Genomic DNA, 26,118 nt, shown 5'->3' on the forward strand with positions numbered 1-26,118 from the left:
TTCAAACTCCTTAGACCAGAGATAAGCAACCTTTTCTACAAAAGGGCAGAAAGTAAATATTTTAGCCTTGGCAGGCCACATACGGCCTCTGTTACTTTTTTTTTTAAAAAACGCCTCAAATATACAAAACCCATGTGTACCTCAGATGTGGTACAAAAACAAGCTACAGGCTAGATTTGGCAGACAACTGATGGGATGATAGGGGGAAAGTCTCTTTTGTTTAAGTTTTAGACTACTGTTGCTTGCCACTAAGAATATTGTGAAGGTTGTAGTCAGTTGCTAATTCTAACATAATCCTTGACACCCAGAATTTTAAACTAGGCTGCATGAGGTGTGTATAGAATATCTTTGCCATAGGTTTAACTCGGCCTAAATGACAAGAAGAGTCACTGATTCACTTATTCAGGGGCTATATTCTGTTCTGCTTTTGAGGGGAGACAGATGGTGAGTCCTTTCCTCTGGTAAAATATCCATTTTCACCATGCTGTGTGAATGTCATCCAACCAAACCACAAAGGCTTAGCCTGTTTTTTATATCCCTCATTATCTACCCAGCTCTAATGGGCCCACTTGGAACTAATACTCAGGGACAGTTCCGTCATTTAAATTGCCTCAAATCATACCAGCAATGCCTTGTATTTATCTTCTATAAAGCTGCAAAGACAGCATAGGTTCAGTCAAGTCTCACAGTGCCGAGAATTGTACACAAACATCAGTGCTGCACATAAAAATACAGATATGCACAAAAAGACAAATTGGGATGATTATTTATTTTACCAAAAAATCCAAAGTATGGTGCCTTTTCAAGTTTCATTTTCCTTGAATTATGTAATTTATAAATATCTAATGTTTACATATGTAACCCACACAGAAAGTATTTATCACATGAGAGAAATAAAAAGAAACTAGCATTTGGTAAGTGCCTGCATTTAGGTAGGTGCACCAAAAGTGTTATTCCATTTTATCTTTTCCACAACTTGCAAGAAAGTGGTATCATCCAGACTTTAGAGATGAGGAGGGCTGGGATATAGCTCAGCGGCACAAGCACCTGCCTGGCATGCGCAAGGTCCTGAATTCGATTCCTGATACCAAAAAATGAGATGAGGAAACAGGCATAGGAAAGTGAAGTAGCTTGTTCTAGATCACAGGGCCATGAAGCAGAGAAGCCATGGTGCAAACCCCACCTAGTCCAAAGCACATGATTTTGACCTTTCCTCTACACACATGCTCCACCTCCCCCACTTCCATCCTCACCTCCAGATAGATGTAGATAAAGGAGGAGGAGGATGACCATTGTCTGAAAATTTAGGCAGAAGTGGCCTTAGAAGGGGTCATCTCCAATTAGACTATCGCCTTGGACATGCAAGTAGAGAATGCAAATTTCCTTTGATGCCAGAGCTGGGGAGACCTTACTTGTTTCACATTAAAAATAAAATTTAAAAGTACATTGAAATAGGAAATGGTTGATATTGTACTCTGAAAGGGAAGGAGGAGAGAAAAGAGAGGGAAGACTCTGAAAAAAGAGGAAATAAGAAAGGGGTGGCAAGGGGCTGGGGATTTAGCTCAGCGGCAAAGCGCCTGCCTGGCAAGCGCAAGGTCATGAGTTCGGTTCTCGGTACCGGAGAAAAACCAAAAAAAAAAAAAAAAAAAGAAAGGGGTGGCAATTGACAAGTGAGGGGTTCAAGCTCAGTAGTGGCCATGCAAGGAATTTAAGAGCAGCTCCATCTAGTAATCACTTTTAACTTCTTTCATGTCTGTGTTGTAAATTCCTCTCTTTCCCCTAAATCTCCAGTAAAGCAGGCCACACATCCAAATGGCTGGGGAAAGCAGTTTTGTGGAAATTATATACAAGTTATTTTGGGCACAGTTCAACCACTAATGATCTGAACTAATTCATTGAAAGGAAGACTTAGAACTAAAAGAGAAAATAAGCTCACCAACAGGTCCCCAAATTCTTGGTAAGGCTTTGGATAAACTCCAACCTCAGGGGTTTTGTCCAGAGAAAATTAAAAGGAATCAGCAAACCTCAGTATAACTACCATCATTTGAATTAGGAGCACTTTTTAAACTTTTTAACTTATGTATAAAAATTGTACATATTTATGGGATATCATGTTATATTTATATAGATATATGCACTGTATGATGGTCAAATGAAGGTAAACATACTTACCTACTCAAAAAATTTTATTTCTTCAGGATAAAACATTCTAAATTCATATGCACATGTATATGGACATATATCCATACATATCTATATATTAAAAGCATCATGTAAAGTATCATTTTAACGCCATAATAATAATTCTAAATGATCGCATAGTTCTAACTTCTATTAATTTTCTAAAGTACTTTCCGAGGACCTTAAATGTTTGACCTCAAGTAAAACATTTTAGAATGAAATGTATTTGATGTAAAGATTTTATCTCCACATTCAGACTGCAAAAGTGAAGATAAGCCAGCCCATTAGGGATGTCTGAGTACACAAATAATGAAATGACACAACTGATTGCATAAAGTTGAGCTCAAAAGATGTTATAGGACAGAGGTTCAACTGACGTCAGCATCAGTGAGGCCACAATCTCAGTTTCAAAGAGTGTTCGACCATTATCAGCTTCAGAGAGGGATCATGACCACCAAGACAGACAGACAGACAGACAGACAGACAGAGATAAATGGGTCACTGCAGATAAGAAGACATTAATTCACAGTTGAGTTCTGGACCTTCTTGAATTTCCTTTTTAGCCTTTCTGATGAAATTTCCAGCACCCATCCAGCTGCCTACCAACTGACTCAGGCATCAAGGCATAAGTTAATAATAAATGAATGAACAAATTAAAGTAGGAAATATAAGCACGTAATCTTCCCAGAAATAGCAGAGGAAAACATTTCACTCCCTGGTAAAATCAGGCCCAAAACTGTGTATGCGTGTGTGTGTGTGTGTGTGTGTGTGTGTGTGTGTGTGTAATGATTTGTTTATTTTTGTAGGAGTGAGAAACTGGGAGGAGGGAAAGATCTAAGACTGTATCTCTCTCCCTTTCACCCCCTTCCCGCACACCATGCACTAAGGCCATGTTGAAAGTGTAAGAAAGAAATTCCAGCGTCTCCCAGAGTGAGCCAGGTCTGAGGCTTACACGAAGGAAGAGAGGAGGGGGAGGCAACTCTTCCCCGGGCAAGACCCCTCCCACGTCCTCCCCCTACGGCAGTGCCAGGCCACATAAATTACCATTCCAGACAGCGGAGATGCCATCACAAGTGTTACCGTTGCACTGGGATGAATGATGGCTCACCGGGGACCACTAACTGTCCTGGGCTTTTCTCCTATGATCTATGTATTCGGTGAGATCATCTGTTTCTCTGTTTCCTCACGGGCACAAAAATGACTAACAAAGGTAGAACAATAATTGCTCAGCTTGTCTCAGATTAGCTGGAGAATACAACTGATCCCTGTCACATACATGGAGAAAGATAGGATTTCCCATGGATTTATTGTCCCAACGAGGACACTGGCAGGATAAAAAGTGGATCTGTAACCACTAAGCTGGAACTACAGCTCGAGTGTAACCCGGGATGCACAGTCACTACTGCTGGGACGGAAAGGGAAGACCTCATCTAGCCAGGCATGGTGATACACACCTGCGATCCCAGTTCCTGAGAGGCTGAGGCAGAAGGAGCACAAGATCAAGCCCAGCATGGGCAACTTAATGACTTAATGGGACCTTATTCCAAAATGCAATTTTTTTAAAGGCTGGAGATACAGCTTAGTGGTGCAGCACTTCCCTAGCATCTGTGAGACCATGAGTTCAATCCCCAGTATTGAGTGGGGGGACACATAAAAGTGACTATCTTTCTAAAGTCCTACATCCCAACAGGGCGTGGTCACCAAAGGGGTGCAGGAATTAGATGTTTATTCAGGGGTGAAAGCAAAGCACAGTAAGGGCATGTGTGACAAGTGGTTTCAGGAGTATATTCAAAGTGAGCCAATGGGCACTATTAATGGGCAGGAGGAAAGCCACGAGCCCTGTGAGAAAGGCAGGGCAGACCACGTTCATAACTACTTGAAAATGCTCTTAAATAATTCAAAACCCCAACGAGAGGGTGGTAGTGGCATCTCTCCAACTCCTCGCCGTTTGTGGCAGAACAGCCTCAGGTGAGAGACAGAGAGAAAACATTAACTTGTTTGCCACAGTTGCCTTTTCTTTCTCCTGCTTCAGAAATACTTCACGTATAAATATTTCACAGACACAGAAGCGAAGGTGCCAGTGCCTCAGGAGGAGGCACTTCGCATCCACACACAAGGCTGTATCAGAGTATCTCCAACAACAGTGGGAAGGACAGGAAGCCTGGGGCCACACCAAGCCAGGCACTTGTGTGCCCTGTTTGAAGAAGTCTTTGCTGCAGTATGGACAGGTAGAGCATGTAAGCGTCTCAGATATTATTCTCACAACGGAGAAAGCTCTTGGACAATGTGGCAAATCTGCAAGTAACTTAGCATCTCTGATGGTCCTGACCCAACTCCCCACCCCTGCTCACACTCGGGCTGGCACCCCTCAACTGTCTGTGAGAGGGTGAAGGGGGCCAGAAAGGAGGTTGGCCCACATGTGTCTTCACCTTCTACCCAGGCAGTCACTGTGGTGGGTGGAGTGGATTCGTCATCATCAAGTGGCCATCCTAACTGCCACACCATCTCAGGTCTCCCACAAAGAAACACCCATAACAAGGTGCAGAAAGAGTGCTTTCAGTGGCACGGTGAATATGAGGATGGTGTTTATTTTCCTGCTACCCTGAGTATTCAGTTATATGCAAACATTAGCCTTTGCTTAAGTCCCCAAGGGAGCCAGGTAGAAGGCTTTCATCCTAACTTTACAGCCTGGTTATACATCTAAAGTGAAGACTACCTGCAGAGGGGACAGATGAGCAGAGAATCTGTTTGAAGAATAAAAACCCAAGACAAGCTGGCCTGCACATCCATAGCCCATGGTCACAGCAAAGCTAGTTTTCCTTGCAACTCTAAGTTAATCCCTTGGATAGGATGTGGGTCCTAAAACTCAACTTGTGAACACCTTGGGTATATTAAGGACTATGCTATCTAAACATTTTCATGGGAACCAAGCCACATATGGGGGAGCTTTTTATCATCCAAATAGTGCCTCACAATGTAGAATTAAACTTCTCTGTCTCTTTGACTTTAGGGAAGGGGAAAGTCAGAGAAATTTTAAACCATGAGAAAAGCATCAAGTCCACTAAGAAAACAAGGGTGTGTGTGTCTAGTTTGATACGATCAATACACTTCCACAGTGACTAACCATCACTTTTCCATCTCACCTTGGACTCTACATCTACAGACTGAATAACAAATCTGCTAAATGATTTTGAACAATCAGCAGGGTCCTGAGGAGAATGTTTGATGTATGCCCTGCTATCTCTGCACTCAAGATTATTCCTGCTCAACATGAGTCTATCAATTTTTTGTAAAAAAAGGAAAGAAAATAGTAAAGTAATTTACAGGCCACAGTTCTAGTGATTCACTGCAGCATGAGCTAAATGAATGACTGATATTCCTTCTATTGTCCCTGCATTGGGATGGTCTGAAATTTAATAGATAATTAATAACATTGGAAAAAAGAGACATTCCTGCTGTCCTGTTTTTGCTGTAGCCGTTTCATCAGGACTCCTTATTGCTCTTGAGTGTTCATTATTAATACCAAATTAATATTTTATGTCCCCTGTCCCCTTAGCAAATAAGCCTGCGTCTCCTACCAGCACATCTCTGATGGGTACAGTCTGATAAGAGGGCAGACAAGAATGTAGAAACAATCTCAGAGACTTTGAAGAAAGTTCTAGAACACCCTTAAAAATGAGGATAGAAGCAAGCATTTGTTTATTTTGTCCTTACACAGACCCAATAGTAGTGGTCCTATTACTGTTCTCATGTGATAAATGAGACAACAGAATACAGGCATAACTTGCCTAAGGTTATAGTAATTAGTAAGTTACAAAGCTGAGATTGGTCAAAGTCCTGTTTTAACTCTAGCCTTCCATTATCTCCCACAATTAGCTCTCTGTTCAGCTTGTAATCATCTTTCTAAAGCTCAGATTTCTAGAATAATATGGAGAAGTCATAATTTATATTTCTGATCTCCATTATAAAACTAATTACACTGGACTCAGTCAAGTCTGTCCCCCTTACTCAGGAGTACAACATCCTGGCTTTAAAAAAAAAATAAAATTAAAAACCCTACAAACCTACATTCTAGAACCAGACCTACTTGTCTCAATTTCTGTTCTACCTCTCTTAAGCTTGCGAAAGTTATTTAGTTTCTCTATTCTTTGGTAGTTTTACCCGCATCTCAAATGATCACTGCAGCAATTAAATGAGCTATTATACACAAAGCAGTAAGCATTATGCAAGTGTTAATTAGTGATATAATTAATACTAGAAGCTCTTTGAGGACAGGATGTCAGTGTATCACTTTTGTCTTTTTTCAATTACCAGAACCTACCACAGCATTTGCTTTTTGACAGGCGTTCAGTAAATATTAATTATCTAAATGAATACATTTAGTTATAAGAGAATAATCACACAAGCTATGCACCACCAATATCTCATTATTTCACTGTGTATACAGCAACACTTTCAACAAATATATCTACATGTATATAGAAATGCAGACACAGTAACATTCATTTCTGGGTTTTGGTTTATTTTTACAAGAGGTTCTGGGGTTTTTCTGTTGGAACACTGAATTCTCATTTGCAAATTCATTTTCTAGGGGCATGCCAATTTCCATTAGCTCTTTAATATCTGGTTTAAAAGCTTTATATCTCCTTCACTAAACAGCGATGGAATAAAAAACCCTGGGGATAAAAACAATAATAATAATAATGGAGCAGAGGCCTCCAGAGACAGGACAGGAGCTGCAGGCCTGATCTTGCGCACACTGAACAATCTTCTGTGTGAGCATTTCCCTGGCAGAATGCTTCTGACCTGAAGGTAATGGTGAGAGGATGTGGATCAACTCCTCCAAGCTGTGTCCTCGGGCACGAAGGACACAAACCTGTTCTCCTGGATGGGCTATTGCTTAAGCCTGTTGGATCAAAAATTTCTTGGAAAAGTTGCAGACCAGGTACAGGCTGGAGCCACAGCAAGGATTTCCATGTCCCAGTACATCACCATCTCAGGTTTCGCGCCTCATGATAGATAGACTGCTTTGCTCAAAACCCTCACATTTCTAAATATGTAAAAGTTTGGGGGTTGCAAGTACAAAGGAATCTACTCAAGCATAAAGAAGACAGAAAGAGGGTTTTAAAGGAGTGCTATTGACAATCGAACCAAAAAGAAAGGATGTGTGTTCCAAAGGAACAATTTTATGCCTTGCTCTGGTGAAAGTTCTAAATGAAGGGCTCTTGATCCCCAAAATGGATATAAAGGCACCATTTCTTTGTTCCTCAAACTTAAATAACTTATTTGGCCCAATACTGGGCCAGGCATGTGGGACCCATTAATAAGACACAAACTCAACCTCGAAGAGCTCAATCATGGGAAAGAAACGGATGAGAAAAGAGACAATCACACAACAGTGCAATGCCAAATACGAGTGCTTGGTGCACCAGCCAAGCAGGGCACAACCCAACACAGGGGGCCCAATAAAGAATCCCCCAACAGCTGAGTCATGAATCGGATCAGAAAAGCAGAATGCCAATGTGCACTTCATAAATGGTTAGTTGTTGAATGAGGGACATACAGCCAGGTCATGTCTGCTACAGACACTCTTTAGGTGGATAGGGGGGAACAAAATGGCAATGTACCCACTGACTGGATCATGTCACCTTGTTAAAACAATTGTAGATTCTTAGGATAAAAATCAAAAAAGCCCCGGCATGGTTTGGCCTGTCTGTCTCCAGACAAATTGTCTACCGGGTTCCCTTTGCTATCTGACCTCTGGCACATGTGTCCATTTCTCCTGCACCCTCAGAGAGCCTAGGTTTCTTCCTCCTAACTCAGAGCTTTGTACTCAGCCCTCCTGCCTGGAATCTCCCATGTACTGAGTAAGCTCTCCTGCTTGGTTGTCCAGTGGTTCTAGCTCCTTCTCTTTTCCACCTAAAACACAATTATTTTTTAAGCCAGAACACCTTTGAAAGAGAAAGAGTTACAATTAACAATTACTCCAGAACCAAGAAAACTTGGGGGTTAAGTCATACTAGCTATATATAACTCCAAGCTGGCACTGTGTCAGCACACAGAGGGAAAACAATAAATTCACTGAATGAATAAATGAATGGTGAGCGATGTGGACCTTTGCAGAAGCTAATGCTACATACTACAGCCTTGGGAAATGTTTAAGGATCACACAAGTTACCCAACATCACTTCTAGAGATGTTGCGATCTCCAGCCCTCTTCTCATCCACAGAATAGCAGCTTTGGTCACGATGACAGCCAGGACCACATCATGGAACCCAGCTCTCTCTTAGAGGTGCCCGTGTCTAAAATTAAATCTTCCTTGACCAAAACATGTGGACTCAGGCCCGGGGAGCACATCTGATTGGATAGTCAGTATCCTAGAGACCTGACAGTGCAGCACCAGGGCCCTGTCATGAACTTGGTGTGCCAGGATGGTTACAAATCCAGCAGAAAGGGAGAAAGCAGAAGCTGTTTCTCAGAAGGAAGGCATTCACCCACACAAAAGAAATTTCCCATCCAGTCACTTCAGTGGATTTACCTGAGTGAGGAAGAATGTGTCTTGATGCAGTGCAAACTCCATAGTGCTACTGTGTCAAGCCAAAGAGAGAACCTAACTAAGTAAGCATAGGCTTTGGAATCAAAGAGAATCAGACTCAAGTCTGGGTTCCCTCCAGCACAGGGTGAGAACTTTAGCCTATGAGAAATGGGGCAGTAAGAGTGGTCGCTTCTCAGGAACATGAAGAGAGTCACACAAGGCTCAATAATATACATAAACTACCCAGCAGCAGCCTACACAATCAGTGCTTAGTAAATGGTGCTGAGTGCTACACACCAAACTCAGCTTAAGGCCCAAGTACTGAACGATAAATTCCCTGAATGAATAAATGAATGGTGAGTGATTTGGAGGAAGAAAGTCACCAAGAAGTCATAAATGGAAAACCAACATAAAGCTCCTGTTCCACAACATAAACAGTCACTGAACCAGTTGGGGGCGGTGGGGGGGATGGGGTGGGGATGACACAGCAGCATGAGAACAGACAATGTCCCCTGAAGGCCTACACTCCAGGAAAGTCCAGCTGAACCCATGCCAGGGAGATAAAGTCTTCAGGACTTTCTTCAGATGAAGACACTACCAATGAACAGAAGATGCCCAATTTAAGGTCAGGAGAGTTCTAAGAATTTAAGCAACTTGCCTGAGGGAAGGGCGATAACCTGCCAGGAAAAGTCAGCTTTCTAGGCAGAGCAGTAGCCTGCTGACTCTGAAGGGACTCCACAAACCTGCCCCAGAAACACGCCCCAGTAAGAGAATGAAATCCTTGGGTTTTGCTTCACATCTAGGCATTCAGAATGGAAAACCCCACATCCTCTTAGGTGGGCATCTCATCCACAATAAACCAACTCTCATGAAACGCCCTCCTTTCAGAGTGGCTATTATCAGGGGACACTGCAGCTACATGACCAAACTCCACTGGGCACAAAGTCCTAACGCATCCAAGAATTCACAACCTGAAAAATGACTGCTACAAATCATCGCCCACACAGGCTGAAGCATCCTTTCTCCCCGCTGCCAGCCAGTGAAGCCTCTTCATGATTTTATTCTGTAAGGACCATAGAGATGAATGTTTTGTGGCTTTCTCCAAGACCAGTGAGCACCAAACTTCTAAGACAATCATGTAGTGAACCGGGAGATAGGGAATTCTGACATGAAAGAGTATCAAGAATAAAGAAGTTCCTGGGACAGAGCGACTGTCAAAACAGTGACTGTTAAATCAAGTTCATGGAAACTGTAACTTTTAAAACACATTCAATTTACCTTTTTCCACTGCCAAAGAAACGCAAGTACTCTAGGTGTGCTTACTTTTGTCCTTTCAGTAGATGAATGGGGGAGAAAAAGCATTCGAGGAGCTTGCTAGGCACTTTATCACATTCACTCCTCCCTGTAATCCCAAGAAGAACCATCTGGTCTCAGACTCACTGGCTTAAAGGGTTGAGTGCATCGGACTCTAATCCTCATGCTTCTTCTGCCCCTTCTTAGACTCCCCTCCTATGAAAACACACTACCATACCTGTGCAGCACTTGAGCACCATGTCCGACAGCCCAGTTCCCCAAATCTTTTCTCCTTCTCTTTCCAGTCTTTTCCTGGGAGTAAACACTTTAAGAAGAGGCTCCAGGGGCTGGGGATTTAGCTCAGTGGCACAGCACCTGCCTGGCAAGTGCAAGGTCATGAGTTCCATTCCCGGTACGGGGGGGGGGGGGAGAAGAAGAGGCTCTGGCAAAGCATAGGGGATACTTATCACTGATGCAAATAAGCAGCCTAGCCCAACACTACTCCATTCAGAAGGATAAAGGAAGCTTCTAAAGTCAGAGTCCCAAGGCTCAAATCCCAGTTTAACCACTTATTGGCTGTGTCACCTTAGACAAGTTATATAACTTCTTAGAATTTATTTCTTCATCCCTAAATGAGATGGTGGTGAAGACAGAACCTGCCTTGAAGGCTTGTTGTTGTAAGACTTAAATGAGCTAAGGGATTCAAACATTTAGGACAGTGTCTAGAGGAAAGTAAAGCAGTAAGTGTCACTATTCCTTATTCTCCTGTCAGCTGTGCAGGAAGTCTCCTTTGAATTTCAGGAGCAAAATTCTAGTGATGCGTGGATCAAATTCTACTAGGATGTGTTCTATAGGGTGAACTGCTGAGGCTCGGGTTAAGTAGCTTGCCCAAGGACACCAAACACATCCTAGTAGAATTGGGATTAGTATCTCATTTTTCAAGAAGAGTTATGGTAAAGGTGCCGGAGCTTTTCTGCACAAGATCCACATGTCTCAATAGGAGTTGAGTAACTATTAGGCAGTGGAGACATAAGCCCTCCCTCACCTTTATATTTACAGGCGCCCCAGTGGTCAAGTGACTTATTACCTTGGGGCTGTCTGAGCCTACTGAGTTCCTGAGGTTTTCCCAAACTGGGCCACAAATCACAAAAAAAACAAACAGGGGGACAGAGATCAGTGGAGCCAGACCTAATGGCTACTTAACAAATGTAAGGCCATCTTCCCCCCAAAGCTTGAAACAAAAATGGCTTTATCTAGGTGGTTAAAGTAGCCTCCTAAAGGGAACCAAAAATTGCTGTGATGCTTCCCTGGGCTCAAACACAGAGCATTTCCTTATAAGTAGCGCCTCCTAGCCCTGGAGAGCAACTCCTCTGACGAAAGCTTTGTAGCTGAACAGCAGAAGCAGTATTTGCTCATTAGAACATTTAAGATTTGAGGACCAGAGATTTAGTTCAGTGGTGCAGCACCTGCCTGGCAAGCACAAGGTCCAGAGTTCAATTCCTGGTATCAAAAAAAAGAAGAAAATTTTAAGATTTGAAGCCCCAAGGGGCCTCACAGGGGCCCTTTTCTCCTTTCCCATAGCAGAACTCCAGGATACATACAATTTAAGAGATTTCAGGTCTCCTGTTTCCTTCCTTCCCTAACAAATAAATAGTAGCAACAACAATAGCTAAAAGTTATCGATCTGTCTTGTTTAAGCCTTTCTCCCACCGTCACCTTCACGGGTAGAAGCTATTATCATAATCCTCATTTTTAAAAAGGAAAGCTAAGATCAGGGGTGACTATGGCACTTGTCCAAGTAACACAGTCCATACATGGAAGAAGAATTTCACCTGGGTAAGGTAACTTCAGAGTCTGGGTGCTTCTGCCCACGTGACCTCTGCTCGCACAGGCAGGGATGTAGCACACACAGCAGGGACTCCAGAAGTCTTTGCTTGATGACAAATGAGTCATCTTCAAGTGTTCCTTATGGCTCCTCCATGTATTCCTTTATCTCGTAGCATCTCTCACTTATGATGTTACTATATTTTTCAAGCTAGTCGTCTTCCACTTTCTCCTTCCTCCTTCCAAACTTTGCCACTGCTACGAGATTTATTTTTTCCAACAGGAAATTCCCATCATGTCACTACCATGGTTAAATCTCTCAGTGACTCCCTGGTTCCCACAACACGAAGCCCAAATTCCTCAGGAGGGCTCTCTGGCCACCTTCCAAACCCTGTCTCACCCCCTTTCCCAGGCTCATTTCCTACCGCCTCTTCCAATCTCTTTCAGCCAAGCCAAGGTAATTATTGCAGCTTCTCCAACAGCCTACACACAAACTTCTGTGATACCCTTCAGCCATGACCTACCTAATAAACACCTCCCATCAATTTCACGTTTCTGTTCAAATGCATAATGGTTCAGACTGCTATGGTTCAGGTGGGCTATGTGGTCACACTGCTTGGCTATAAATCTCAGATCCTCTACTTACTGACCAGGTAAGCTTGAGCATGTAATATCATCTTATGATGCTCATCTCCTTATCCATAAATGGACACCAAGACCATCCTTGCTGAGGCAGGACTAAAGGACACAAATAGCCACAAAAATATTCTTGACTTCTGATTGCCTCGCTGGGACTCCCATTTTTCATGTATTTATAATAACTCTGTTCCACTGAATTCTAATTACTGGATTATACCTTTCTTCCTCTAAGGCTCTGCAACCCTATTGCTGTGTTGGACTAGACCATTCTTTGTGTGGGGGGTGGGAGACTATGGTGTGCAATGTAGAACATTTAGCGGCATCACTGGCCTCTTTCCACTGGATGTCTGCAGTGCCTCCCCAGTGTGACAACCAAAAATCTCGCCAGATGCTGTAAAATTCCCTCCGGAGGCAATCTTTATCCACTCCCTCAACTCCATTAAGAATTACTGCTTGAAACTCTGAGCTACTTACAAGAGCTGTGATCAGAGCAGCAATGGTTATATTTCTTGAGTATTTACAGTGTGCCAAGCACAGTCCAAAGCCTTTCTCAAGAATTTTGCATTTAATCCAACTCCTTAGAGGCAAGAGGTTTTGCATTTTGATAATGAAATTAACACAGAGAGATTAGTAAGTACATTGCTCAAGATATGTCTTATTTTCATCGTGTCTATACCCAGAAACCCAAACATTATCTGATACAACAGGAGTTCAGTTGCCATTCAAAGAAAGAGTACATGAATGAATGGATGAATGGAAATATGAGTGACTGAGACAGTTTCCCCATAACAGAGGACAGTGAATCACTGGTCTCTTCTGGAGTCCCACAGTGCCCCACAAAGTAATTTAATTTGTCAGAAAAACATGTGTGCCCAGCTATGGCTCATCTAAGCTATTCAGGCATTTTGTGAAGCTATGTTCTGGATAGTCTTTTTTTAATATGAATCACATCTTATTTAGCTTTATGCTGGACTCACTCAATCCAGTCAAGATACATATCCTAATAAATACCATTGACCTAATTTCCTGCATACTGGTCACTCTTTTCAGACTTTGCTGAGATATAACAATACTATGTATCCAGCCAGGCATGCTGTTGCATGCCTGTAATCCCAGCATTCAGGAGTCTGAAGCAGGAGAATTGTGAATTCAAGGCCAGCCTGAGCTACGCAGTATGTTCGAGGCCAGACCAAACTACCTGGTAAGATTCTGTCTCAACCCACACTCCTCACAAAATTATTTTTCCAGCTTTCGTCCACAGCACACTGAAACCTTTTGAAATATGAAGACAAACCATTTTTAAATATTGTTTCTTAGAAGCACTATATTCAATGCTGCTCAGAGGCATACAGTGTGAGAATGTTCTCCTGACCCATAAGTGCAGATATTATCATCCTTGTAAAGGATCAGTGAACCAATGGGAAAAACATAATGACTTCATTCTTGATTGAAACAGATGCAGCAATTAAAACTGTTTAACCTGTGTTGTGAGACAGACTGCAAGTAAACATAAGCATAAGTCCTGAAATCACTATAGGTGGAGAGCTGAAGTAGCCCAGGTTCAGGACTAATAAATGCTCAGCGGGTATAGGGAGCAGAAATGAGGAGAAATAGGGAGTTTCTTTCTTCCTGTTGGGGAGCAAGGAGCTCCAGCGATTTTTGACTGCTAAAATTCTGGAAAGTCTCAAATATAAAGCAAGTCTTTAAGAGAACTGAGAGTTTTACAGAGCAAGATCTACACAAAGTGTTTGGAGGTGCCTATCTTGAGTCCCAGGTCTGCCATTTTGGTTAGAAAGTTACTCACTCTCTTTTAGTATCCACCTTCTCACCTATAATATAAGAATAACAAAGCCAACTTAGAGGACTGTTGGAAAGATTCAATAAGATGAGTACAAGGCGCCTCATAAAGGGTTGATTCTTTTGTTGCTATAAAATGTCTCAAGTGTACAACATGTGTGTACATACACACATTCCTCATTTCACAGAGAAATCTTTGAGGTCAAAATTAGAGACAAAGACTCAGTGCAATCTCCATCAAAATACCAATGGCATTCTTTGCAGAACTAGAAAGAACAATCCTAAATTTCAGACAGAAAAAAACCCAAATACCCAAAGCAATACTGAGCAAAGAGAACAAAACTGGAGGTACCACAATACCTGATTTAAAGCTATATCACAGAGCCAAAGTAAACAAAACAGCATGGAATTCTCATAAAAACAGACACACAGGCCGGTGAAACAGAATTCAGATTCCAGAAACAAACCTGTGCATCTAAAGCCAACTGACTCCCTGTAAAGGTGCCAGAAACCTACACTGGAAAAAGGACAACATTTCAATAAACAGTTCCAGGAAAACTAGATATTCATATGCAGAAAACTGAAACTTGACCTCTATCTCTGATCCTGCATGAAAACCGACTCAAGCTGGTTCAAAGATGTAAATGTGAGACCTGAAACTACCAGGAGAAACATCACAGTTCTGGTATAGGCAATGATTTTCTGGATAGGACCCTAAAAGCACAGGAAACAAAAACAAAAATTGACAAATGGGATTGTACATGTCTTGGTTACTTTTCTCTTGTGGCTGAGACAAAATATCTGTCTTGCTTACTTTTCTCTCATTGCTGGGACAAAATATCTGATGCACAAAATTAAGGAAGGAAAGGTTTATTTCCCTTACAGTTTGTGGTTTCAGTCCATATTTGGCAGATTATAAGGCAGAGTGGCACATGGCAGAGAGCTACAGCTGATGGCGTCCAAACACAGCAAAAGCAACAAACACACACCCCAGGGCAGAATGGCCTCAAGCAGCCTTTTCCTCTCCCTTACATATGCAAACTATCCACCCCAGGGCGGGTGCAGCTCTCACACCCATAAGCAATCAAACTCTAAAAGCCTGCCCCATGGCCGGGTGAGGCTTGGGGGGACACCCACACACAAACCATAACAATATCGATGCCCAAATTTAAGGAAGGAAAGGTTTATTTAGCTCACAGTTTGTGGAGATTTCAGTCCATACTCGGCTGGCTCCAAGGCGGGGTGGCACATGGCAGAGGGCAACTGTTCATGGCAGTGGAAGACAGTAAAAGCAGCCAGAGCAAAGAGGAGGAGTGGTGGCAAGCAGCCTCTTTCTCTCCCTTACATATGTAAACTGTCCTCCCCAGGGCAGGTGCAGCACTCACATAATCCCAGCACTGGATCATGGATCAATCATAAACTCTAAAAGCCAGCCTCATGACTGCATGAAGCTTTGGGGGGACATTCAGACACAAACCATAATCACATCAAACTAAAACAAATCAATAAAGTGAAGAGCCAACCTGCAGAATGGAAGAAAATATTTGCCAACTGCTCATATGATAGAAGATTAATATATAAGGAATTCAAAAATAATAAACAACCAAAAACCCAATTAATCCAATTTAAAAATAGGAAAATGACCTGAATAGGCACATCTCAAAAAAAGAAATACAAGTGGCCAACAAATATATGAAAAAATGCTCAACATCATTAGCCATTAGGGAACTGTAAATCAAAACTACAGCCAAATACCATCACCCCAGTTAGAACGGTGATTATCAAAATATAATAATTATAAGTGCTGGAGAAGATGGGAAGAAAAAGGAACTCTTACAGACTGTTGAAGGGAATGTAACTTAGTACAGCCATTACAGGGAACAATGTGGAAGTTCCACAAAAAACTAAAAATAGATCTGCCATGTAATCCAGCTATGCCACTTCTGGGTATAAATCCAAAGCATATGAAATCAGCATACTAAAGTCTAACTGCATGCCCATGTTTATTGTGGCACTATTCACAACAGTAGAGATAACAGAGTCAGCCTAAATGCATAAAGAAAATGTAGTGTGCATACACAACAGAGTACTATCCAGCCATAAAAAGGAATGACAGCCTGTCACTTGGACCAAAATGGGTTGTACAGAAGGACATTATGTTAGGAGAAATAAGCCGACACAGAAAGACAAGGACTACATATTGTCACATTTTCTCTCTTACGTAGAAACTGAGAAGTAGTCAACTTGAAGTAAAATAGCAATCACTAGAAATTGAGAAGGGTGAGGGGAAGAACAGGAAAAGGGAGGTTGGATCTGATCACTACACACTACATGCACATATGGAAATATTACAATGAACCCCATTAATATGTACCACTAGTACATGTTAATGAAAATTTTAAATCACTGAGAGTATAACCGTGTTATGATTTAATTATAATATGGGAGACTTTAAAACAAAAAGGTTATCTCACTCATACGTGGAATTTTAAAAAGTCAAACTCATAAAAATGGAGACTAGGAAGGTGATTAGCAGAGAATAGGCAAGTACAGGAAGGGTGGGATGAGGAGAAGGAGTTTAAGAGAACTAAGTCATAATTAGACAGAAGCGAGGACGTCTGGTGCTCTGTGGCACAGAAGCCTGACTACAGATAATGATAGTGTTCTGTATATTTTTTAAAAGCTAGAGAAAAAAGGATTTTTACTGTTTTGTCATAAAAAATGATGAAAGTTTGAGGAAAGAGGCATGTTTGAACTGATTTAAACATTACACAATGTATATATACATGTATCAAAATATCATATGGTGCCCCATAAATATATAATTTTATGTACCAATGAAAAATAAGCAAATAAAAATAAAAATTAAATAAAATTGAACAAACCAGGAAAATGGGAGGATATGTCTCATAGTAACACCAGAATTAAGGCCTCTAAATACCCCCATGCTGTCCACTCTGGCCTCTGAGAAGGTCAAAGAATGGGCAGTAAAAACATACTGTGTTAATCAGCAAATGCATAAGTAAGCTCAGATATCTTGTGAAATCACTAATGTTATACATTTACTTTACAGTCTTGCTCCAAAAGCATGTCTGTATTGGGCAACAGTCAAATACAAATCACTGTGTAGGCTACACATGGGTACAAAGATTAAGAAGACATGATCCCTTTTCTCCAGATCTCCCTGTGTCTAATGAAGGAAAACCCAAGTGTGACACAAAATTTAATTTGGACAATCTTCAGGTTATTATTTGTATTGCAACGAAGTAAAAAGGTTCCCGTCATATATCACAACATGTACAAATGCAATTATATTCTTACTTAAAATTATTTCACAATTGTTTTTCCTATTCTCTATGGGCACAAGGCTTGAAATTAGGCTCTGGTTAGTATAACATTCTTGTCGTTAAAATGTAGCAGCATACAGCCAGGCATGATGGCACATGCCTGTAATCCTAGCACTCAGGAAGCTGAGGCAGAAAGATTGCTGTGAGTTCAAGGCCAGCTTGGGCTATGTAGTGAGTTCAAGGCCAATACGAACTATATGGCAAGACACTGTCTCAAACAAACTAACAATATATAAACTATATATCTAGTTTATTTAGATAGATAGACAGATAGATAGCAGCATTTTCCCAGAAAAGAGAAAAAAAAGACAAGACCATCCAAAGAACTGACTTCCTATGTGATACAAAATATTGCCCTTAGATTTGAACATTTAAAAGGTTTTTCACCCTACAATCTTGTTTTGAAATTTTATGCAATTGATTTTTTTATTTTTCTTTTCTTTAAAATAAAAAAATATATAAAAGGTTTTTCAAAGTAAAAGTTATATCCAGACATGGTGGTGTATGTCTGTAATCCTAGCATCCAGAAGGTGGAAGCAGGAGGATCACAAGTTCCAGGTCAGCCTGGACTACATAGCAAATTCAAAGCCAGCCTGGACTACATAGCAAGACCCCGCCTCAAGAAAATCTAAATAAATAAATAAATGTAGGACATAGCTATAAAATCATATTTATTCCCAGTTTGGGAGAATATAATTCCTTTTCCATTTATTTAAAATTGTTAGAACTGATTCTAAAAATATGATATTGTGAAGGTGCCAAATCAGAAGAAACATCACAATTCCCCTGTCATATCAGTGTAACTTGAAATCAATAAATAATAAGCCAGTCCAGGCTGATGCCCTCCTCAGTCCTGGACAGTAGAGCCACCAGAATTCAATGCACTTATCCCAGAGCCAGAACGAATTGGAGGAGCTGTCTTTTCCATCCCTCTGCCCTTCACACTTTGGACCCTCCAAAATGATGAGACTCCCTTGCCTCCTTGGATGTCACCACCTTCCACCACTTCCCCATTCCTCATGGTCCAGGCAGATGTCCAACAGAGGACATCTAACTCAACCTCAGAGGCAGCTGACCTCCCTCCTTTCCACAGCAGGGCCCTCCACGGGGCTCTCAAACATTTCTCTCTCCTCCACATAGGATTTAGTTCTCCCTCAAGCTTCCCAGACTTCGCAAGCCTTCTGCTCCAGTCTTTCCCATCACACCACCTTGGGTGACCCAGAGCCCTTTGCTGCTGTAGTCACCTCTACAAAGCCCCTCCCACCCATGTCTACTGGCTCTGCCTTGCTTCTACTGGCTCTGCCCAGCTCCTCTGCCTCCATGTTTTCATGGATCTTTTCCACTAATACCCAGGGGCATGTAACGGCATTAGTATAATGCCTGAGAAAGAAAGGGTTCAGAAACAGCAAACTTGATGCTTACCATTCCTCTCTGGCCCTTATTATTTCATTTCCCATAAATCCACTAAAACAACTCAAACCATCAGTGTCTTCATCCATGTAACTGAAAGTCTTTACACTACCTCATCCTCACTGAATATGGAAAGGTTAACGCATCCCTATGTATTTAAAACTCTTCCTGTTTTTGGCTTATAGGGCTCCCTCTTATCTCAGCATTTGCAGGGGAGTTTAGAATCCAGAGGTTAATCAGCACGTACCAGAAGACTTGGGTTTGAAAATCCAAAGCCCCTTTTGCCTACTGCTATTTCTGGCCACCAGATCCAGAGCCAGCTGATACAGAACACAACCTGATCCTACGTCAGGGTCATTGTCTCTTCCCCAACACTGTCACATGCCTCACTCTTTGGCTAGGTCTCAGCTGAAACATCACCTTCCCTACAAGGTCTCCTCTGACCACCAGGACCAACTTCACTGACAGCAAAACTCACTGACCCCCAAAGACAGGCTCAGTGTTATCGTGCCACCCACAGCTGACTCACTCCCCGCTCACCTGGATCAATGTCTCTAGTTCCTGGGGGGTAACACAGATGTGGTCCCGCAGGAATTCCGCCTTCTCCAGGGCGATGGTGTTCTTCTGGCTGCTCTCAAAGGGCTGCTCCAGTGCCCGGAAGACGAGGCCGCCCGTGACGAGGTAGACCACCACGACCACAAAGATGGCAACCACGGTTTTCCACTTCATGACAGTCTGCAGGCCCCCCTGGGAGGCACCTTCCATTCTGGCTACCACCGTGGCTCGAGAGGAAATGGAGAGGCGGGGAGCCGGAGGGTGCCCGTTAGTGGCACTCTTGGGCTGGCACACCGGCGGGGCTGCCGCTGGAACAGCCACTGAGGAATGAGGGGGGAGAGGGGAAAAGAGAGTTTGTTTATAAAGACAAGGCACAAAACTTATCAGAAGCACAGCAGAGATGTCTCCTTCCATCAGCTTTCACCAAGCCAGCACACTGGGGAGTGTCATCAGTTGCTAGGTACCTGTTTTGAGCACCAGGACTCCTAATTTTAAAGAAAAAAAAAGTATTAATTGAGCTTGAAATGCTTACATTTTTCTACGAAAGTCCAAACTCGAAAGCCATCTCTCTGTTATTTATAATTCATCTCCTCCCTTAGTTTCCTGATTTAAACAATGTGGAAGAAACACAACAAATCACCATACTTGAGAAATAGGCACATTGTTCAACTAGGAGGAAAATAAATAGGCCAGGGATGTCTGGTTACTTATATCCAGGTACAAGAACAGAGAAAAGATGGGCATCTATCAATTTTAAAAGTCTATCTTGCCACAAAACAAAAGAAGAATGATCTTGCTGTAAAGGATAAAACTTAAGACATAGTAAAAAAGGTTTGAGTTTCTGAAAACTATCAGTGGTAAAGACAGACAGGTGACCATAATGAACGGAAGAGACGAGAGTGCTAATTTATGTCAATTAGCCTGGTTTCATGATATGAAAATAATAAGAATAAAATTGATCCCAAATGTATTACCTAATAGAAAATGCTATGGCTTAGATGCAACCGCTACCGTTCTACTACAATTTTTCTTCTATTGTCTTCCAATAAGAAGCCAAGGGAAATGAAATTTCCCCTGGTTTTTAGCACACATAAAATTCTCTAAGGTCCCTTATTCTCCTTAAGGGCAACTTCATTACCTTGGAAATAAATATGTTAAGCTGGCGAATTTTCTGCAAAGGCAGGAAGCTCAAGGTAGTGTCATAGAGGTAATGCTAGCACACGTTACAGAAATCTGTCTTGGGTAGCAATGAGCAGTCCTTGCACTTCAATTTGTTTTATCTTTATTATTCTAATTCTTATGATGGTCTCTGGTGTGACTTGTGTAACTAATGTATTAGGAGATGACAAACAGAATTATCTAAATGAAGCAAACAACCCTACTCCACCGGGGGTTAACCCGCCCAATTTCTGAGTTGGAGAAGTCAACACAAATCAAGGAGCAGCAATGTCTGTCCTTGCTCCAAATCAATGATCCTGACAACATCTGGCTGTAAGGGTGGTCACTTAGAAAAATCTAAGGTCTGTTCACATCTGCCTCTGCCTTCCAGACCTTCAAAACCAGCTTTTTTTTTTTTTTTCCAGTAGTGGGGATTGAACCTGGGGCCTCACACATTACCTAATAGAAAGGTCAGAGTGACAGCCACAGGCCAGTGCTCATTATGGGATGGTCAAGTTGGCCATGACTGGTCAAGTTCTCTACCACTGAATGACATCCCTAACCCTTTTTTATTTTGAGACAGGATCTCACTAAGTTGCCCAGGCTGTGCTCAAAATTGTGATCCTCCTGCATCAGGCTTGCATTTAGTGCTAAATCTCCCTTAGATTAACACACATAGAAAATTCTCTGAAATCTCATATTGATGATCTATAAATTAGAATCACCCATTCCTTTGTGGTAGGTGCAATATGCTCCAAAGACAGTCCATACCCTTAGCCTCAGGACCTACGTTACTGTGCATATCAAAGGGATGACTCTGGGGATGACTGCTGATTAAAGATCATGAAGTGCAGAGATTGTCCTGGTTTGTGAGCAGGCCCAGTATAATCAGAAGACAGTCAGAGGAAGGAGATATGAAGCAGAAGCACAAACCAAGGGAGGGACATGGTCCCCTTTGAAGGTGGTAAAGTCTGGGAAAACAGCCCTCTTAGAGCCTCCAGAAGGAGCCTTCCTTACCTATGTTTTGGCCAAATGAAACTGATTTTGAACTCATGACTTCCAGAGCCATATGATTTTAAATTAGTGAATTTCTCACCGCAGTCACAGGAAATAACACACCCTCCACTAGGTCTCCCTTTCCCGGTGCTCACTGCACCACGAGTCCTGTCACTCATTAGACTGAAATCTCCCCGAGGGCAGGCACCATGTCTCCCCTCCCCTTTGTAGCTCCAGTGTGGTGCACAGTGCCTGCACACAGATCGAAAATGAAGGATGGAAGGAAGGAGGGAATATCAGCCCAGCCAAACCTCGCAGGTAATGTGGATGAAAGCCTCACCTTGACATTCCAGCAGTAAGGAACAGCAGGTCCTCGAACACAGCAGTGCTCCAATCCCAGCAGGACACCTTTGCAGATGCTGTCTCAGCCAGGAACTTCCTCTGTCTATCAACCTCCCACATCCTCGGGCTTGGCCCACAGCTGCCTCCTCCATGACGCCCTCCTGGCCCCTTCCAGGCAGACTCAGCCTGCCTGTCTTCCCCACTTATCTGTACACCTCTTAGAGTCAGAAAGCTCATCCTTCATCACTGGGTCTACACTTCCTGGCGCACTGTCTAGCACAGAGCAATGTTCATTTTCTGTCCTTGCTGATCCTTCCTGTAGACTGCATAGAGATGGCCTGGGAGAATCACCACCACCTAAACAGCAAGCATTTACCCAACACTGAACACACGTAAGGCTCGTGCTACTGTGGGCTTGGGTCTCGGTTCCTCCAGCCTCAGGGACGTGACCATTTACTTTAGGAAGATACGCCCCTACTCCAGGTCACTTCATCCAGTGGCCACCAAGGGCCTGACCTAGTTGGAGTGGAGTCTCCTTCGCCGACCTGTGTCATGCATAGTTCCAAACCTTCCATGATCCTTGAGTCTCTGAAGAATTGGGCTTGAGAAAAGTCTTTTCAAGCCAGTTCCAGGTGCCAGTTTGCTAAGAGACACCCTGGCAGCAGGGTGTGAACAGATCTACCAACTCCTAGAGTCTCCAAAGCACGGGAGCCAAAACCAGAGCTTAGTCCCCAACTCACCAGTGACTGGGTGGCCTTGAAACTGTCACCTGGCTTCTCTGGTTGCTTATATGTGAAATGTACATAATAGCCACTCTTCTTAACCCTCACAAAGTTCTCAGGAACTGCCCTGGTTTACTGACAGGGGCGTAGTTGTCGATTTCAGGAGTCCTGGCAAGGATCTCAGGGATACAAAACCTTTTGTGCGTTTGACCAAATCTGGAGTTAGCTGCTTCAGCAAAAATAGCTGCAGATTTTGATAGCTGGAAAAGGGCTTGGACTGTGCTTTTACCTTAAGTTAGATAAATTTCCATTGGGTGTTCTCATTAGTCCATTATTTCCCCCCTTGGAAACCAGAGTTGCTCTCACTCTACACAAAATTGCCTATGACCTGGGATGAGCCACCGTGGGTCTCCATGCCTCGTGCAAACAAGGAAGCAAAAGTGGACAGATGACCATGGTGGTGACAGTGGCGATGGCAATGAAAGTGATGGGACCCCCATCCCATAATGAGCACTGGCCTGTGGCTGTCACTCTGATCAAGAGTTTTCTTATATCACTGCATGTGGACCACGCTAGGAGGTATAGTCACACTGTGTGCATCCGGGTCCTCCCAGGAGTAGATGTCGAGAAGGAATCAGATGTGCACTGGTTTTACGAGAGGAAACGCATGTGTGAGAAGAAATGAGAGGGAGTCAGGAGGCTAGGACAATCAGTCCGCCCCAGTGAAGGAAAGAGGAGGAAGGATGGGTAAGTGTCCTGGGTCATCTACAGTCTTGGGAAGGTTCGGCAAGGTTGCTAAAGTCAGCCATCTGAGGAGTCCTCTTTCTCCCAGCAATTACCTGCAGTGGCATCCTCACATCCTCACACTCTCTGGCAGAAACAGCCTGTGGGAAATTCACCTGCAATGAAAGCGCAGACACCCCAGCAGGCACTGCAGCTCTTGGTCACCTGCGCTCCCTCCAAAGAGAGTGCTGCACAATCTACTTATGGCCACTACACAGATAAAGAAATCGAGACCCACACAGGTCACATGGCCAAGCCAAAGGCAAACCTCCAGGAAGCAGTGGAGTCAGGAATAAAACTAGCGTAATCTCACTTCAAAGTCAGTTCTCTTCTGGGGCAGAAGAGAAGTACAGGATAGAACAAGTACAGGACGGAACAGCAAAGTACAGGACGGAACAGCAAAGTACAGGATGGGACAAGGCCATCACAACAAAGTAATTTCAGATAGAACAGTCTTACCCCACAACAAGAAAGGCATTTGTGTCAAGCAGGCATAAAAATATTTTCAGTCTATGAGACTGACTACTTCAGTTTTCCAGGGGTGACGGAATTTCCCACATTATGTGTCAATCATGGACAGACCATATAAAGCGAGGACCTAACCTACTTCACAACACCAACAGAAATGCATGCAGAGGATGGGCTGCAGAGAGTTAGCAGGAAAAGAAATGTCGAAAGATAATATCCTTGAGCTGGGCGTGATGGTGCACGCCTGTAATCCCAGCACTCGGGAGGCTGAGGCAGGAGGATCATTGCAAGTTTGAGGCTAGCCTGGGCTACAAAATGAGTTCAAGACCAGCCTGAACTGCATAGTGAGAACCTGTCTCAAACAGTCTAAAAAAAAATGATAATATCCCTTATTTAGTCAAAGCTCATTCTAAAATGTTTCCTCAGGAATGCTAACACGTTTCATTTTTACCTCAGTGTGGGTACATATCAAGATATATGCAGATATCAGGGTTTTCATGATTGGACAAATTCTTAGTGATTCTATTTTATTCAGGTTCCTCATGCCCCATAGATTTTACTGTACCACTCATTCATGTATTCAGTCAAGAAACATTTGAATTTGCCTGGCACTGTGTTTGGCACTGGGAATATATAAATGCACAGGACACAGCCTTGACTTCAGAGTTAGTGGGAGAATAGACAAAGATTTTGTGTCTGGTTTTAGCTTGGAAAAATCTTGTGTGGAGGGCAGTGATCATTATCTTCTCCCTTTGACAGGCAAGGGAAAGGGAGCCCATGAGGTGACCTTGAATGTCCTTTGACACACTGATAAGTGGCGATGTGATGCTAGAATCTACCCGCAGACACCCAACCTGAGAGCCTCCGCTCCTCCACACACGCAAAGCAAACGGCATTTGGAGGACGCGGGGTCTCTTGGAAACCTGAGCTGCAGCCACCTCAAAGTGCCACTGTCACACAGCAACATCACTCTGCCTGTTGACCCAGGCAAAGTAGAGCTGTGGCCACAGATGCACTGGCAGGAGGCAAAGAACAGCTCCTCTCACCTCTTCCCCTCGCCTCTCACCCCAGACCAGGTCTGAAATCCTTCCACCTGCCTGGATGTCCCACAGCCTCCTAAGAGCCCCAGTTTAAAGCTCGCCTGGGGTCCCCACAAGGCTTCCTCAGGCATGAGCGGACATCAGGCTGGTGGGAAGGTGAGTGTCAGAATGGGTACAGGAGAGAAAGAAGCAAATGCCTGCCTGCAGTTGTTAGAACAGAGCCTTGTGTGCAGCCTCTGATTCCAGACACCCAATGCCTAGATCTTGTTCTCCTGTTTCCATGTGTAACAGCCCTGTCCCTTGAGGGTGATCAAGCTGGTCCCTGGAAGAACAGCAACAAGGCTCGGTCTACAGAGGATCTACAGAGCAAGCCTGTTCCCCAAAGGCCACCCTGAGGAGGCGCTACCTTTGGCCATCACTCTCCAACCCCTGTTACAAACTCCAGCCTTTGCTTCCAGACGGAAGGGACCAAGGTCCATAAAGGGATCAGGACCCTAGACAGCTAGGAAGATCGGAACAGGCTGAGGCAGGGAAGGGAGACGAAGAACAGGCTGCCCTCTTGTCTCACATCAGTCCTTCCCCTTCTCCTCTGCAGGAACTTCATCTTCTCACCTGAATCACAGCCACTGCTTCCAGGCCTGCGCCCCTGGAATCCATCCTGCGCATCGCAGCCACCTGGAGCTCTCCCGGCGTCAATCTGATCACATCGGCCCAGGGCTTTCGAGCTCAGAGGCACCAGGATCCAGGGTACAGGGCAGGCTCTGTGGCTTGTTCCAGGACTCTCCCTTCCAGGATCTGGCACCTGCCTATCTCTGGGCCTCACCCAGGGCCCCACCCCTACAAGCAACCTTTGTCCCACTCAAATCCAGGCCTACCACTAAAGCAGCCTTCTGGGATGGCCCAGAGAATCGGCTGGATTCTCTGATTCTTTTCTCCTCCTGACTGTATTGTTTTGACACCTCATATGTCACCACCTCCAAGAAGTCTTCCCTGACCCCAGAATGATGACACAGCCCTCTTCCATGTC

General features: G+C 43.4%; 1 protein-coding gene across 1 annotated transcript in view; it reads right to left on the reverse strand.

The window, feature by feature from the left end:
• Kcnk10 (potassium channel, two pore domain subfamily K, member 10) overlaps window positions 1-26,118 on the reverse strand; it is a 128,311-nt gene that overhangs the window by 49,155 nt on the left and 53,038 nt on the right. Inside the window, exon 2 of the mRNA XM_005390252.2 lies at window positions 19,568-19,902. Coding sequence (XP_005390309.1) covers window positions 19,568-19,902 — 335 coding nt within the window. The remainder of the gene's footprint in view (window positions 1-19,567; window positions 19,903-26,118) is intronic.

This window comes from Chinchilla lanigera, unplaced genomic scaffold (assembly GCF_000276665.1).
Source record: "Chinchilla lanigera isolate Chin_1 unplaced genomic scaffold, ChiLan1.0 scaffold00037, whole genome shotgun sequence".
Taxonomy (NCBI): Eukaryota; Metazoa; Chordata; class Mammalia; order Rodentia; family Chinchillidae; genus Chinchilla; species Chinchilla lanigera.